Below are 15799 nucleotides of genomic sequence, written 5' to 3'. Positions count from 1 at the left end.
CAGAAGTGCTTCAGGCTTTCTCTTCCATGCTTAGAGTGCCTAATGTCACTCAGAAAATAAAAATCCAAATTTCCATCCCTGAACCTACACCTAATTGCTTTGCAGTATTTTATCTAAAACATTAATTGTAGCCCTGGCTGGTGTGGTTCAGTAGATTGAGTGCCAGTCTGTGAACGAAAGGATCACCAGTTCAATTCCCAGTCAGGGCACATGCCTGGGTTGTGGGGCCAGGTCCCCAGTAGGGGGCACTCGAGAGGCAGCCACACATTGATGTTTCTCTCCCTCTCTTTCTCTCTCCCTTCCCCTCTCTAAAAACAAACAAACAAAAAAATACAATCTTTCAAAAAATAAAACATTAATTTTATTTGCCTGTTCTGAAAGACAGTTTTTTTTTCTATAGGTCACATCTATTGGAAAGTTCTAACTTAAAACTGCCAAAGAAACAAAAGAGATACTATGCTGGAACTTGATACAGCAATGAAACATCACTATGGGGGGAGCATAGGCTCTGCAGACTGCTGTTGGGCAAAATGAATGCGAATTCACCCTACGACTGTGGGTCAGTGACACAGTTTTCAGCATGTCCTTCTCCAGCTCTTGAGGACGACTTGGGGTTCATGTCTGCTTCCCTCGTGATTGCTGATCACAGTTTATCTCAGACCTGTGTCTTAAATCTGTGATAAAAGTTAATAGACTCCCTATGAGACTGCACAGGGCACCCTGTATACTGAACTTAACAACCGATAGGCCACGCTATTTGGAAATCAAACACCTTAAACATCTGTGGTGACTTAGCACAGTGCCAGGGTTTAATTTGTTTAAACTAACAGTTTGTGTTTCAGTTGAGCTGTATTTATTAGAATCTGGGCACAGTATCATGCTACCGTGTGTTCCTGCTTTTAGCAAATGCTAAAATGATAAACTTAAAAACTAGTACCGAAGCACATTTTCACTGATACTCTACTTAGGCCAACATCTCCCTGAATTTAGCCTGGAGTTGTTACTGCTGACACTGACGCTGCATTGCCAAGATTCCCCAGGCCAAACTCAGAGGGAGGAACATTTTGAAAAGCATCTGTATGATTAAATAATTTAATTATTAATAAAGTACAAACATCAAATGTTACTGATGGCCTAATTAGAGTCTTCAGAGAGGTTAAAAACTGAAACAAAATTTTGGCCACCTGAAGATGAGTGATTGTATTTAATACCTTTTAGTAATTTTCTATGGCTTCCCATTATTTATTTTCCAGAGATAAAGTGATGACGACATTCAGCTGTGTGCCAGGAAATCTGTAACAGCTGGCTGTGGGCAATGACAGGCTGTGGTCTGTAGCATTTGGATATTGCTGTGGTGTAAATACTCCCACTGTGGTCAATTTCAAACTCCCAACGTGATGTTGCTGTGTGTGGAGCCAGGAGATGCGCAGCAGCATTCTATCGTGTAACTTTGGGGCTGTGCAGATGCAACTGACATAAACAACCTCAAGAATAGAGATCAATGGAAGAATGCAATAGACTGATTAGGAAGTGGGAGCTTTGCTTATTACCTGTGCTTTCAATAAAATGTACTCAGTTGTGATTTATAATTTCATAGTTCATGATGGCCGTGTTTAATAACTAACTTCTAAAATTCCTGAAAATGGAATGGTCCGCTGTCACGAGTCAGCATTAGACAGTTCCAGAACCCCACTGGTGCAACCTCTCCTTGGCACGTATCAAACGTTACGCAGGGACGGGTTTGATTTGCTTGGGAAGAAAACTATCAGTTACACAAATATTTTCTTTTTCATCTCGGGTCTTATTTTATGCAAAATACCATTTTAGTTGAGGGAGAAAAGGGACGTACCCTCCATGCAGAGGCTAGCTTTTAAGAATTCAGTTTTCAGAACAAAAAGCGTTCCTCTTACAAAGTGTGCGCTGGAGGCCAAGTACACGGTCTGCTGCTCTAAATGGGCATTTGGACATGTTAGCGCCATGTGTCAGCTGCATCAAAGGACCACGCTGACTCACCAGATAACTGGACTGACCAAGTGTTTCCATCAGGGATTGTTTGGGCAGAGTGCAGTCACACTCATGGCAATAGTTACAAGGAAAAAAAACAACCAACTACACAAGAAATAAATGAATGGCTCCCCCGGAGGGTGGGGCTGCTTCAAACAAATACTTCCAACCTTCCCGGTCAGCCGCTCTGTGAGAAAGCCCCTTTTTTCTAACTGTGCTTTCTGCAGCACTCTGGTCACAGGGAATACAGCATGGATATCTACGTTTGGTGATATCAGAGGGGAACTATTTTTGAGCAAAACAATGATCTTGTCTGGAAATGCCATTTTCTTGGTTCATGTTCTGGTTTGACACGATCTCCTAAAATCAGCCTGCTGGGGTGCGCGCCTTTTAAATGAATGTGTGAACAGAGAGCATGGCTGAGCTGCATCTGTGCAAAGGAGGTTTTAAAACGTTTTTGCTTAACCTGGGCTCTTTGATTTCGACAGCCTTAATAATTAAGAAATAATGAAGTGGTTTTCTAAGGATACTTGGAGTATCTCTTAGGAAAGGGTCGATATTTTTGCCTCTGTGAAAGGTGAATTTCTTTGATGAAATCCACCTTTGAAAGTATGCACAAACATGGGCATCCTGAAGGGAAATGCGGATGGCCATGTTGATAATAAACAACAACTCAGATGCCTTTGTAGTTCAGGAATCACTACCCTTTGAGGCATCTATATTAGTACTTATTGTAAAAGAAAACAAATCTTTAAAATGTCTTCCAAAAATAAAAGAAAAACTTTTAGCTAAATATTTTTCTACATTTGAGTCAAAAGTTCTCATTTTTACAAATGCAAACACAAATTCTTCTGTATAAGAGCATTCCCATGAGGATAGCCTGCTCAGGCTCTTGGCACCAGCTGCCACTAGACATTCTGAAGGAGGGTTCATGGTTATCCGGAGAAACCTCTCTCATCCCAGATTGTTCCCTTACATCCAATGGCACAGTGAAAATAACCACAAACCCTACCATTTCCAAATGACACGGAACAGTTCAGAGATTATAGCTGATCCCTGACACGGAGAAGGAGGTATAAAACAGAGCACCGAGATCACTTTCCCCCTGAGCAGAGCCACGGCCCGCCCGTGGCCCCTCTTTATTAGAAAGGCGGTTGGCCATTTGGCAACTGCCTCAAATATAACACCTACAGTCATGAGCGAAAATGATAGATGGATCATTGTAGTATGAAAATCCCCAGAGGATTATCTACAATCTGTATGAATTTGAAAAAGCCCATGAATCTAGAGATCTGTCTGGAATCCTTATTTCAGTAAGTGTCCTCTGTCACATGCGCTACTGAAAGCCTGCAATACAACTCTGTTCAGTGTGGCCACAGCTAAGACACGTCTGAGTAACAGACGTCTGGCGTTTCCAACTGAGGTGTGTGCTCTGAGTGCCACGCCCCTCTAGTGAGAGAAGAAAGGCAATACATTCCTGAAATTTGGAGAAAGTAGGTTTCATTTGTTCAGAGTGTGGTCATCGGCTAAGTTTGAATTTCAGTCATAACTGCCGATTTCTGTTTCACTCACTAGCATTCTCCCATGATCGCCATGCATATGTGGCACGGCAGCTGGGAGAGGAGCGAAGCCACAGGGGAGGAAGGACACAGGAGGCTGTCATCGCGGCTCTAAAGTTATCTAGCTGGGCGACTGGGGGCAGAGCTTCCCTGGGCTCCAGCGTAGCCATCTGTAAGGGTGTTACACTAGGTAATGTCTAAGGAAGCTTCTAACTTAAAATTCTGGACCATTTATAGTGTTGTTTTACTGGATAAGGACACATTGGGAATTCAGGTTAACAAATAATTGTTTTGGTCTATCATCAGTGATGGCTGCATGTATTTTAGAAGGTTTATGCACATACACTATTCCATGCCAGGCAATGCAGACTTGCACCATCTATAGTCTAACCAAGATGACTTTTGGAGAACATCTCAGAGACACACGGTTCACTGTCATGAACCTGACTACATGAAGTTCAGGCTGATGGAGCTTTTCACTTGGGGCATCCTTGCAGTTTCTCGTTCCTCACAGTGTTTTGCCTGTTATCCTATCAAACTTCCTCTCGTGCCACTTGTACAACAGGGCTGCACAACCCAGGTCAGAGCTTTGCAAAGAAACCATGTTTTCGGAGAGTATTTTCACTGCTTTACTGACACTGTTCATCCACCTGTCCAGGAGGAGTGGTGGCATCTCAGCCGGACGACAAAGTCTTTCCGGGCACAGCTACACGGTGTCCTGGAGTCTGATCGGGAGTCAATGCGACCTCATTTCAGCTCACTAGAAAACCGTGGCTAAACCTCAGAAACAGGCTCTAAGAGTACGTGTGAGAAAAGCTGTGAGATGATCTCGCAACGCCCCCCTCCCTCCATCCTCTGCCAGCTTCACTTTGGAGGGAGAGCACCGCTGTCCGCATCGCCTCTCGGCCTCCGTGGATGGACCTGTGCTCTCAGAATGTCTGCCATTAAAACACTGCATGAGTGAAAGCTACACGCTCCAAGCCGATCTCAGCCAGCGAGAGTCAACACCCAGAAGCTTAGAACTAGAAAGGACAATATTACGTAAGATTGTTTTAAAAATGGATTTCTCTCAGAGAAATGTGCTGATAACCGATTCAAGTAATTCTCAGACTTGGGCAAACATCCCTGGTCACGTCCCTCCACAAATTCAAGACAATAAAAAAAAAAGGCAGAGATTATCCAACAGACGCGTGTTTGTGTCCCTGTTCATTTACACGTGGGCAGCCTTAGGTGTCGGCCTTTCCGTAAGTCCCCTCTGGAGGTCTGTAGTACTTGGGGAAAGCCATCAGCTGCAGCATGTTGAAAGCATACTTTCTGCATTTGATATTCTTCAGCACATTCTCTATGCGGCATCCTTCTCTGGTAAAAGGGGAAAAAGTACAACTTCATGAAACAGAATAAATAAATATCCTTTATTTGTTCAATGCAGAGTTGCAGCAACAGTCCAAGTAAAAATAACAAAGATTCAACTCTACATTTTTTTTTCACAAATGATGATACATCTTACAAAATTAAATCCTAGGCCAGGCCCAATACCATTATTGCCCTCGGAAAGAGATGATTAAAGTCTCTTTGCTCTTAACAGATCTTTAAGGTTTAATAAACTCTTTAAATATAATTTGCTCCACAATACAGCTTCACTTGAATCTCATAAATATATCTGCCTTTTTATAACTCTTCCACAAATTAATTTCTTTAAAACACATTAAAATCTATATGTAGCCCTAAGGATACAGGTTCTAGGAATAAGGCATTTAATTTATTAAGTCTGGCCCTATAGATTTTTAAAGGAAAGTTCAATCTCTATTTTAGTTCATTATTTGAGCTGTGCAACGACGAGAAAAATGGCTTCCGGAACAGCCTGGTCCGAGTCTCCGCTTTGTCAAGGGAGTGCTTGTGCACAGACGGTTCAAAAGTCACAGGTGGGAAAAGGGGGCATCGAGACACAAATGAAACCTTGTTGAAAAGAATAGAAAAGTACTCTGAAAGCCAAGTCAACCCAAACAACCATTACAAACAGGTTAATTTAATTACAAAACAGAAATAGCCATTCTCTCCATAGAGTTACTTGACAGAGACGGGTTAACAGCAGCAAAGAAATAACAAGACTGCCAGGCGGAGAAATCAAACAGAATGTTCTATCAGCGGATGGCGACAGTGGTTTGAGCACAGTGGCAATAAAGTCTGGAACCTCCCCCATGTGTCTCAGAGTTTCAGTGTGTTGTGCAAATTCAGTCTTAATTTCTTTAATAAATTCAGTGGGAAGAGGAACAGGAGGTGCAGACCTTCAAGCTTTCAGGATTCTGTTCTTTGTCTTATTCCAAAGATAGTAATTTAAAAATTCTTCTTGAGCTAGGGAACAGTGGGAAACACTTCTCCATGGACAAAAGAGCAAAATAATTCACTGAATGCATAGTACTTCCTTTTGTAGATTTTAGGAAAAAAAAAAAACAAAGAAGACACAATGCCAACATCTGTTAAATTCTCTGAATCTTAAAATGTAGAAATGTTACAGCATTGTCCCCATAATTTAAAGTCCGTTGTCCTTTGTAGAAAAGAAAGGAATACAACAGAAAACTTATTGGTATTTGGCTAAGAGTAACGCAAGACTTAAAATAAGCCACACAACCAGCAGGTGTGAGCTGACAAGCAGCAAGGCGACAGGATAGAAGTGTCGAGAAGTTGGCTTGTTATCAGAGAGACAGCCTGTTTCAGGATCATCGGATTCACTCAGGGCTCCCTGGGTCTGTCTGCTGTTAAACAGGGTGGGGGATTAGGGGAGAAAAGAAAATAGCATAGTGTTCACACGGTAAAGAAACTCAACCTTACACATTCTGCAGCAGAACACATTATCTTACACAACAAGGCTGTTTCAGAAGGACATTTTATGCTAAATAGCCCCAAATACATCCTGTGTATTTTTTTTTTGCATTGACAAATGTATCTCTCCTTGACAAACATCATTACAAAAGGAGATTCCTTTTGCTTTTGGTGCAGGGAGGAAGGGAGAGGCACTCGATGGTGTCCGCATGAGCCGAAGCTGTGCGTACAATGCAGCGTCAAACAAGGACAATGGCACCAATAAACGAGACCCCAAGAATAAAACTAAAATATGAACCGGCCCATAAGAATTAATCTGATAAGTACATCTTTCGCAAATGAAATGAGAAACAGTATGTAGCGAAGCAGAAGAACGTGCCTGGCGTATTTAAGCGCGCCCTGTACGGGGACTGCACCTATATGATGTGCTTCACATCATGAAAGAAATTTATGGAAATGGCTTGGTATTTAAAATGAATGGAATGCCTGACATGTCATCCTCGCCAGCCATAAGATTAGTTTAATGAAACCCCACTTGGTGTCATCCTGTTCCTTCAGCTCATAAATCCCATTGTCCCCTGCGCATCGTACTTAAATACCTATCTCCTGTGCACTCCTGGGCTTAAAAGAGAGACGTTTTTGCAGAACGACACTTTGAACTACAAAAGATTGTAAATTACCAGGTTGTGTATTTTCTGTGTGAGTGAAAAAAAAAGGGCATTTGCAATTGGGTTTTAAAGCAGTGACAATGACGGCAAATCTTAAATAGGCCATACTGATACACGTTGAAAATAAAAATTCTTTCCTATGGTATATGTCATCAGTATTCAGAATGTCACTCATTTTGGACTTAGTGGTCCAACGGTGAGGGGGTTGATCTCCATCAGCTCCTCCAGGTTTTGAGGCAGAAAATGCATCATTGTCCAGTCTTAGGAAAAATGCCATGCAAAAGTTCCTTCTAAGCAAACCCCATAGCTGCCGGGGCCCCCTCTCAACAGCCGCAGCCCCTGCAGACCCCCTGGACAGGAAGTTTCTGACCAGGTGTTGACCAAACCAGTGGCCACACTTGGACAAACAGTGGTCATCACTGTTTCAAACAACAGATCGATGCTGTTGCATGCGCTCCAATGTTTCCCACTGTTTGGCGACACCTATGGGCCCTAAAGCCAGTGACCACGTAAAGTTGAAGCTGATCTGGAAGACCAAAGATTTACTGAGCAAAAAAGAGGGTTATTTTGGACTTGCATACTTTTTATTGTCAATGATACAAGAAACTTGGTGACTCATTGAACTTTCTGCAGCACATTAGGTAGGACACATGCAGTTAATTTTAAGGTATGTTTTCCTGTGAATGTGAGTAAGAGTCCTTATCCTACATTATTTCTCCTATTGGGTTGTCAGGGTGCTTGAAATCCCTATATTGCTCTGGCCAGGGAGATACTTTATTCAGTTGTTCAATCAATTATTACCAGGGTGTATCTCATTCTTTTACAATTTCTAGCTTTCATATATCCCATAAAGAATATAATAAATTAGTCAGTAACACATGTAGAGGAAACTGATATTTAGTCCATAATAGTATGGACTTAGAGGTCAGACCACTCGGGTTCAAGCTTGGTTCCGCCATCTGCTAGTTAAGTAGCCTGGGGCAAAGCATTTAACATTTAATGTCTCGATTTCCTTACCCTCAATAGTGTTAATAATAATAATAATAATAATAATAATAATAATAATAATACCTACTTCGTAGAGCTGTTATGAAGTGTTGTAAGTCAATACTTAACAAGAGCCTAGCACACACCAAGCACTCGATAATGGTTATGATTGTTACATCATTTGAAAATGAAGAAATACGCACACCTCGGTAGTGTAGCTAGAACCTTTCTCCCTGGTCGGGAAACGCGATCAAGCGAGGTTGTGAGCCACTGATCCAGACCCTGGGGTTCAGGGGGGACGTGCCTCGGAGGCGGCATGGAAGGCGCAGAGGGCCGACCGGAGCAGCTCGCCTTTGTGGGTGTTACTGAGCTGGGTGTCTGCAGAGAACCTGGCCGAGCACCACCTCACTGGCCACGTCGGACACAGAGCAACCATAACTATTTCAAAGAGACCTCAGAGCAACCTGAATTAGTTTTAAACACCCAATCAATCATGCTATGGTCTGGCTGAAAAGAATGGTGGGAAATAATGAGTCTAACTCATGTTTGAACAATTCTGGGAACCAGGAAAAAAAAACACCTCAAAGAAGTCCATTACCATACATGGGTCGGCCACCGTGGAAGGGGTTTGGTCTAACATGTGAGCTGGCCAGGGGCCAGTGGTGGGGGTGGGGGTAAGCTGGATAAAGGGCCGAGGGAGCCTGCTGGGTGACCAGAAGGTCCCCTTGCGTTTGCAGATGCACAAAGTAAAGAGAAAGGCCCTGAAGCGATGCTTGCCTTTTTCCTGCCCCCAATCCCGCGTCTACCAGCTACACAGACTTGAGCAAACACTCCATCTCTTTCTACTACAACCTCTCCATCCCCTCAGGGACAATGGGGTTGTTCAAAGGATTAAGGACGATGACACATTAAAAAACGTCGCACAGTGCCTGGTGCAAATTGAGGCCTGGATAAATGTCAGCCATTGTCATTCCTGTTACCCCCCGGTACCATCCTCACAAACACACCCTTCTGTCCAGTTTGAAGGTGAAAGCAATCTATAGTAAATCTTACATGTTGTCAGAAGTACAAACTCCTATCTGTCTTCTATCTATGTACATGTGTATCTATGTATCTCTTTATCATCTCTATCTCTTTATCTATCCAACTATTTACCTACCATCTACTTATAACAGTGCAAACGTTAGATTCTTATTACAGAGTCAGGTAAAATATGGCCACAATCTACCAATACAATACTGCAGAAATACTCTTCTTCCCGGGAGGTCCACACCTAGACAGGCTCTGGCCGATAGGGTCTTGTAACGTTCCTCCCCACAAATGCAGGAGACTCATTCACAGCAGATGGCTTTTTCCCCCTACAACTGCCAGAGCACATTTAACAGTTTCCAGTCTGCTTGTTATATCTATGCCTTCTAAGCAAAAAGTACTATATTAAAAGGCTGTCATTTTTTTTTTTTGAGGGGGCAGCTTTACCATGGAATTAATTTGCTGTTCACTGGCTTTCATCTCTGGAGAAGACGACAACACATGGAAAACGTCTCCTGCATACTCGTCCCCTGACCGAACCGGAATTGAAAGCAACAGCCGGTGAGGCACTCTGGCCCAGAGCAGACCCCAGCGCTCTGGGGGCCGTCTCCGTGCTTCCTGCTAAGAAGGGCACGAACGGTCGTTTCTTCGCGGGCACCAGTGAACTTTTAAGCACTCTGCAAGTGCCAACTGCAAAAGAGGTGCTAAGTGAGAGCATCCGTCATTTCCACACCAGGAACGGATGACCAATAATTAAGTAGTGGTGCCGCTCGGGGATCCCCATAGTCCTGTCGCTGGCGGCTGCCGTCCCCGGCCCGCAGGTCGCCATGGAGGCGCATCACAATGTTGTCTCCACTGCAGACCTGGCATAATCAGACATTTCGGGGCAGTTACTGAATCTGCAGGAGAGAGAAGCATTTTGTGCTTCCTAGACCTGTCAAAGCAATCACTTAAAATAGAAACAAGGAAAGATCTCACTTTTAAACACATCCCTGGCTACACGAGGAGATATTTTCTTTACTAAAACCCGATGTCTGTGACTCAGTATTGGCTCACGCCCCCACCCCCCACCCCCCACCCCGCCCGGCCCCGCCCCTTTTTCCATCAGGGAGGACTTGGGTCTCCTAGACCAGAAGTGCCCACTGCAGGCATCGGCACATCCCCTTCTGACCCCAGCCAACCAGAGTTAGAGACGCCCTAGCTCCCCCTGCTGGGTAATCTTTCATGAATAGTTTTGCTAGTTGATATTTTATTCCTTTAACCACTACAGCTCTTCGAGTTCCCCCAAAGGAAAATTACCAATGAAAACTGAACAGACAATAGAATACAACTCGGCCACAAGATGAAACACCGCCATTTGTGACCACGTGGATAGATCTGGAGAATATTGCGCTGAGCTACATAAATCAGACAGAAAAATTTAAGAACCATAATGATTTCACTCGTATGTGGGATATGAAACGGAAAGCGATAGACAAATAAACAAGCTAAAAAAGTCTCATTGACACGGACAGCAGAAGAGGTTACCAGAGGGGCGACGGGGCGGGAGAAGTTGGAGAGGGTCAAGGGCATCCAATATGCCCTTACAGGAGACTGGACTTGGGGTGGTGCGCACACAGTGCAATGCGCAGATGAGGCGGTACGGCATTGTACAAGCAAAACTCACACAATCTTATTACCCAGTGTCACCCAATGTCAACCAATGGTTACATAAACGAAATAAAAAGTCCTTCCTTTTGACCCAAAAGCTCCCATACTAAAACAAGAGTACTGCACATCTAATTACACCGGGCTTGGAGCTACAGACATCCCATCCTGAATCATGAGCCGAGATTTCAGAATTAATATCGTCCAGAGCTGTATTGGACCCTACATTCATCTGACGAATCCATCTTAATAGAACATCGTTTTCAGGCCCTGGACCATTGGATTGGGTCCATTTTCAAACCTGCAGATCTGTGTAAAAAAGAATATAGTGTAATCCTGGCATCATAGAATCATAGACTCTCAGAGGTTAAAGGGACTTTTAAAGAATCTCATGTTGAATTACACATTTTATAGATGGTGAAATCAATCTCAAGGCTTTGCCTGCACTTCTACGACAGCACGTTGCAAGAAAAGGATGCGGTGAAGGCAGCGTCCCCAGGTCACAGTCAGAGGCACAGTCTGGTGAGAGAAGGGGGCGGGGCTTTCTGTTTTCAGGTTACATTAAGGTCCACGAAATTTAGCAACTGCCAATATTCTTAGATGACAAATTATCCACTCAAGCTTTTAAAAAATTCTATTTATAATTAGAATGTTAAAAGTCAATTTCCAGAAGTTTTTAAAACCTATGCAGTTATTTAACTGGAGGGGACATTTTAATAAAAGCATATTAACTATGGGATCTTTTCCAACGGCCTAGAAGCAAGATTAGACTTTGTGGCTGCTGGATCATGAGCCACCTTTAAAATGCCTCCTTTATTCTAACTGGACTTCAGAACCGAATTCAATTAAGTCAACCATATTAAAAAGCCCCTAAATGAAGAAATTACTTGACAGACATAAGACCGTGTCCCTGCTCTGAGTGTCTGGGTAACAGAGTGTTTCTAATAATCCTGCACCCATTTGCTACATAAGAAAGAGCGGCATCCAGCAAACTGTGCACTCAGAGGAAGGGGGAACCCTCCCCTTGGGGCACCTGTTCCTGGACCCGGCATTCTAAGGGGAGGGCTGCGTGGACTGGGCGAGGCCAGAGCATGGTCACCAGGGAGGTGGTGGTGGACTCGGGAACCTGGCGTATCAGAAAAGAAGGAAGACAGTGAGAAAAAGAAGAATTCCACTGGTGTGGAGAAGAGGGAAATGTATGGTTAGAAGACTGTTGACTTCAATAGTCAAAGGTTCTGTAGTTAGAAGTCTGGGCCCCCTTGAAAAGCAACGGAAGTGTCCGACGCAGAGAAAGAGGTCTCCTGTGTACCCTGACCTGGCAGGTGAGAGCTACTTCCCGCACAGCGTCTCACCCACTCCTGACAGAGGGCCACAGGGTTGGTGGTGGTGTCTCCACAGGCTCAGGAGGGCTGCACGACTTGCTTAAAGAGCAGGCGAGGGGGTTTCATCCCTGTCTGGCTACTGGGGAGCCCATCTTCCTTCTGCTTTCCGATTGGGATCCTTGCAGCACAGGTTTCTCAGGAACTGCAGGTGTGACTTCTTGCCAGTTGTTAGATTAGACAATATGACCTGCAAGGCTGCTTCTGCCTCTGCCTGGCCGTGGCCCTTTGATCCTGAGACAGCGTAACTGCAGGACTCGGGAGATGCAGACTTTCTTCTGCTGACAGGTGACACTACAGCAAGAAACAGTTGGGGCAGCTGCACAAACCAAAGGATGCGAAGCAGGTCAACATCTCATTTGGCCTCTCAAGTTGTTCCTGCTCACTCTTATCTATCTTCCTATTCTAGTTTCAGAATTTGAAAACAGCCCGACCTATTGATCTGCTTTTAATTCATCTCTTCGGTATCACCTTTTGTAGTCTTCTTCTCATGTCACTCTTTTAGCTTTAAAAGTACCTGAAAACTGGAAATATCTTTTTGTCAGGAAAAGCAAGACTCCTAGAGTGACACTTGCAGATGGTATCCGAACGTTGCCTTGAAGAGAAAGAAAGTACGTACGCCCAGAAAAACAACTCAGGGAAAGATGGGAAAGTAGCTGGGTGTCAAATGTGGATGTGTCCTCTAAAATTAAAGAAAAGAAAAGGATAGGGAGAAAGACATAATGAGATGAAAGTTTAATTGCTTCCATCAGATCATTATCAGAGAACTGATTGCAGTTTTGATCTCTGAATTCTAGAAAGGGGAACATTTGGATGAGGTCCAGAGACAGATATCACGAATGATGAAAGAACGGAAGAGCGCTGATGAGGAAGTGTCTAGGGGCTAATTTTGTTTGGATAAAGGAAGACGAATACGCGATGTGATCACTGCATTTAAATGTAGACAAGACAGTGGTAAATACTTTTTGAGATATTAATTTGTGCTTTTCGCTGTCTTCTATTTTAGGCTGTGGTATGGCGCCTGTGCCCCGGTGACTTTAGCAGGGCTGAAAGCAAGAGCTGCCTGGACAAAATAGACGGGCACTCCTTTAACCTCATGATGGGGAAAATGTGCAGCGTCCACTGAGCGGGAAAGGATCTCTGAGGGCTGAGAGGGAAAAGGAAGAAAAGGAAAGAAAAGAGTGAGGGAGAGAGAGGGAGCGGAGCAATGACTGGGGAGATGACCAAGGGACAAAGTGTGATGCCAGAAGGGTGGAGGAGCCTCGGGTATTGCTCTGAGTGGAGCCTGGTGAGGGAGGACCACCGGAGGGGGAGGCTGGCCCTGGATCTTGGGCTGGCTTCGCCAAAGAGTCCCTTGGTTTGAGCTTGGTTTGGATACAAGGAAATGAAGGGGCTTACAGGCACCATAAGGGATAGGAATGAGCAGGTCCATGGCAGAGGACTGATACAAAGGAGCCTTCTAGCAGTTGCGGTGCAAGATAAGGCCCGCGGCCAGAGGGGAGCTCGAAACGTTAGAGGCTGACTTCCCATCAGCCCGGCTGACGGGAGCTGAAATGTGGAATAAAGCTTGTTTAACAGAATTCTTTAAAAAAAAAGAAGGAAACCCCAAACCAAAAACACGACATCTTATATACCTTAGTTCGTGGGCAGGCAAAGAGGCCAATTCTGCAAAGGAGGAAGTACACAGAGGTAGATACGTGCCTACAGCTCATTTTCTATTCCCCGTACAATGTAGATTGCACAGGCGCGCCGACAGGATGACTGCGTTTTAATGGCTTCAAAGTAGCAGTCAGAGAGCAGCAGGGAGGCTAGTCAGGAGAACATTCTGTGTTTGTCGCTCAAGTACTTGAAAATATCAACAGCCATCATCTCAGTGACCCGCTTGCCATTCTCCTGGAGTTTGGCACACCTTTCATGTGCCAGTTAAGAGGAAATTAGCATGCAAAACTAAGAGTTCTGAATCTGTTCTCGATCCGCACCAGACAGAGGATAATGAGGCAAAGCCATGGCCAGCTGGTTCCCTGGTGAGGCTGGGGCCCTGGCAGAGCCTGCCCAACGCCAGGGGCTGCTCATAAGCTCCCAAAGGAAAACAGAATTCCACACGGACCCATGGGTATAGCCTGTGCTATTCTGCAAGCAGCCTGGGAACCGTAGCAGGCATCAGTAACGAGGCTAACTGTTTGGATCTCTGTAACAGGAGAGAAAATCAGCCCAGCTACCTAGTATCTGTGCAGTGAGGTCTCAGCTTCTTCCCTTTAACAATGGAGGATGTCAACATCTAACCAGCAGGATTATTGTGAGATTCTGCCAATGCACCCCCAACCTTCTCGATAGTAGAAATGAGTAAATGAATAACCCCTTCCCCCCGCTCCCCCTTGCTAAACCTCAGTGCTTGTGCGGGCAGTGAGTGCCCTGAGAAGAGCGCAAGGGCTCGGCTCCAGCCCTTTCTCGCTCTCTCGAGGGCTGCACACTTCACCTTCCTGCAGTGTGTGTGCTTCCTCTGGGTGACGGCCACCAGTCCCGCGACCTCCCCATCATGTCATGCTGATGTGTCTTAGGTGTATCTCTCTAGTTGAGACCGCTTCTCTGAATTACAGATACATATACTGTATCTTCACTTGGATGTCCAACAGGCATTTTAAGGTAGTGAAGGGTGGCTGAACAGGCCACCACAAAATATGCCACATTAGCATCGGCATTATTTTGAGCCAACGGCACTTGAAAACAGCAGGGACAAGAGGTGCTCTGACCTCAGCTTTTCTTCCTGCAAGCAAGAGAGTAGAATCCCATGCAAAGGATGCCCTCCCTATACCTGGAGGAAAGAAACATTCTTATCACCAGAGACAAGGAGTGAATGCCGGGAGAATCCTATACAAACGACTTTGTTAAAATAACTCTAATTTTCCTGCTCCTTATTCAGCCTAGTATAAAAGCACTTGGGTTTTGGCACTTAGAGTCTTCGTTTTCTTATAAAGATTTCTATGTGTGTATAAAATTTGTATGTTTTTTTTCCTATTTAAGTTTCAGGCCCAGCGGGAAACCTAACAGGGTGGAGGAACAGTTTGACCTCCCCGACAGTTTCAAGGTCAGATCATAACTTGAGTCCACTGCCACTGCCTCCTTTCCCAGCCAGCTGCTCCCTTCCTTCCCATCACAGACAAGGACACTCACCCACTCTCACACACTCACATTAGCACCTCAGCTCTCCCTGATTCCTCTGCTTCTGTGCACCCACAACCAGCCATCAACCAATCAGGCCACTTCGCGCCGTCTCCACTGCTGCAACCTGCCTGGGACCCACCGTCACCTGGCTCTTGTACTAACAGAAGCAGTGTCCCTGCCTCCACCGCTCTTGCCTCTGTTTCCCTAAATCCTCATGCATCCGTTTAGACACATGGCAAAGCAACGAAGGCACATTCTAGCTGCATTTTAAAACCATTTCCCAAAGAGCTGTTTTGGAAGGAAAATTCAGCTGCTTCCAGCTGCCCACAGGGAACCGAGCTATCAAAAGAGCAGTGGTGCTTCCCCCTCCAGAGGGAGACGGGAGATATTTTCAACCGCTCAGCACTGAGACCAAAGCTCCTGCATCTCAAGGAGGAAGTCCAGCTCCATCCTCTTGCTCCGTAACCCTCCCCCAGGTTCTCAGTTCCTCGCACCATGGCCTTGTCTGTGGAGAAAGCTAGAGGAATCCTGCCAGCCTTTACAA

General features: G+C 44.8%; 1 protein-coding gene across 7 annotated transcripts in view; it reads right to left on the bottom strand.

Moving 5' to 3' along the window:
- Positions 1–287: 287 nt before the first annotated feature.
- The window catches only part of INPP4B (inositol polyphosphate-4-phosphatase type II B), a 520158-nt gene continuing 504646 nt past the window's right edge, over positions 288–15799 (bottom strand). For 5 of the 7 annotated variants that reach the window (XM_045830759.1, XM_045830758.1, XM_045830757.1 and 2 more), the window contains one exon: positions 4962–6316. In XM_045830759.1, coding sequence (XP_045686715.1) covers positions 6142–6316 — 175 coding nt within the window. In that variant the 3' untranslated portion in view covers positions 4962–6141. Of the gene's footprint in view, positions 4923–4961; positions 6317–15799 lie in introns of those variants that run through there. The other 2 variants (XM_045830761.1, XM_045830760.1) reach the window with 2 other exon arrangements.

Source organism: Phyllostomus hastatus, unplaced genomic scaffold (assembly GCF_019186645.2).
Source record: "Phyllostomus hastatus isolate PE091 unplaced genomic scaffold, TTU_PhHast_1.1 phas_contig_159, whole genome shotgun sequence".
Taxonomy (NCBI): domain Eukaryota; kingdom Metazoa; phylum Chordata; class Mammalia; order Chiroptera; family Phyllostomidae; genus Phyllostomus; species Phyllostomus hastatus.
This window is presented reverse-complemented; position numbering and strand designations above follow the sequence as displayed.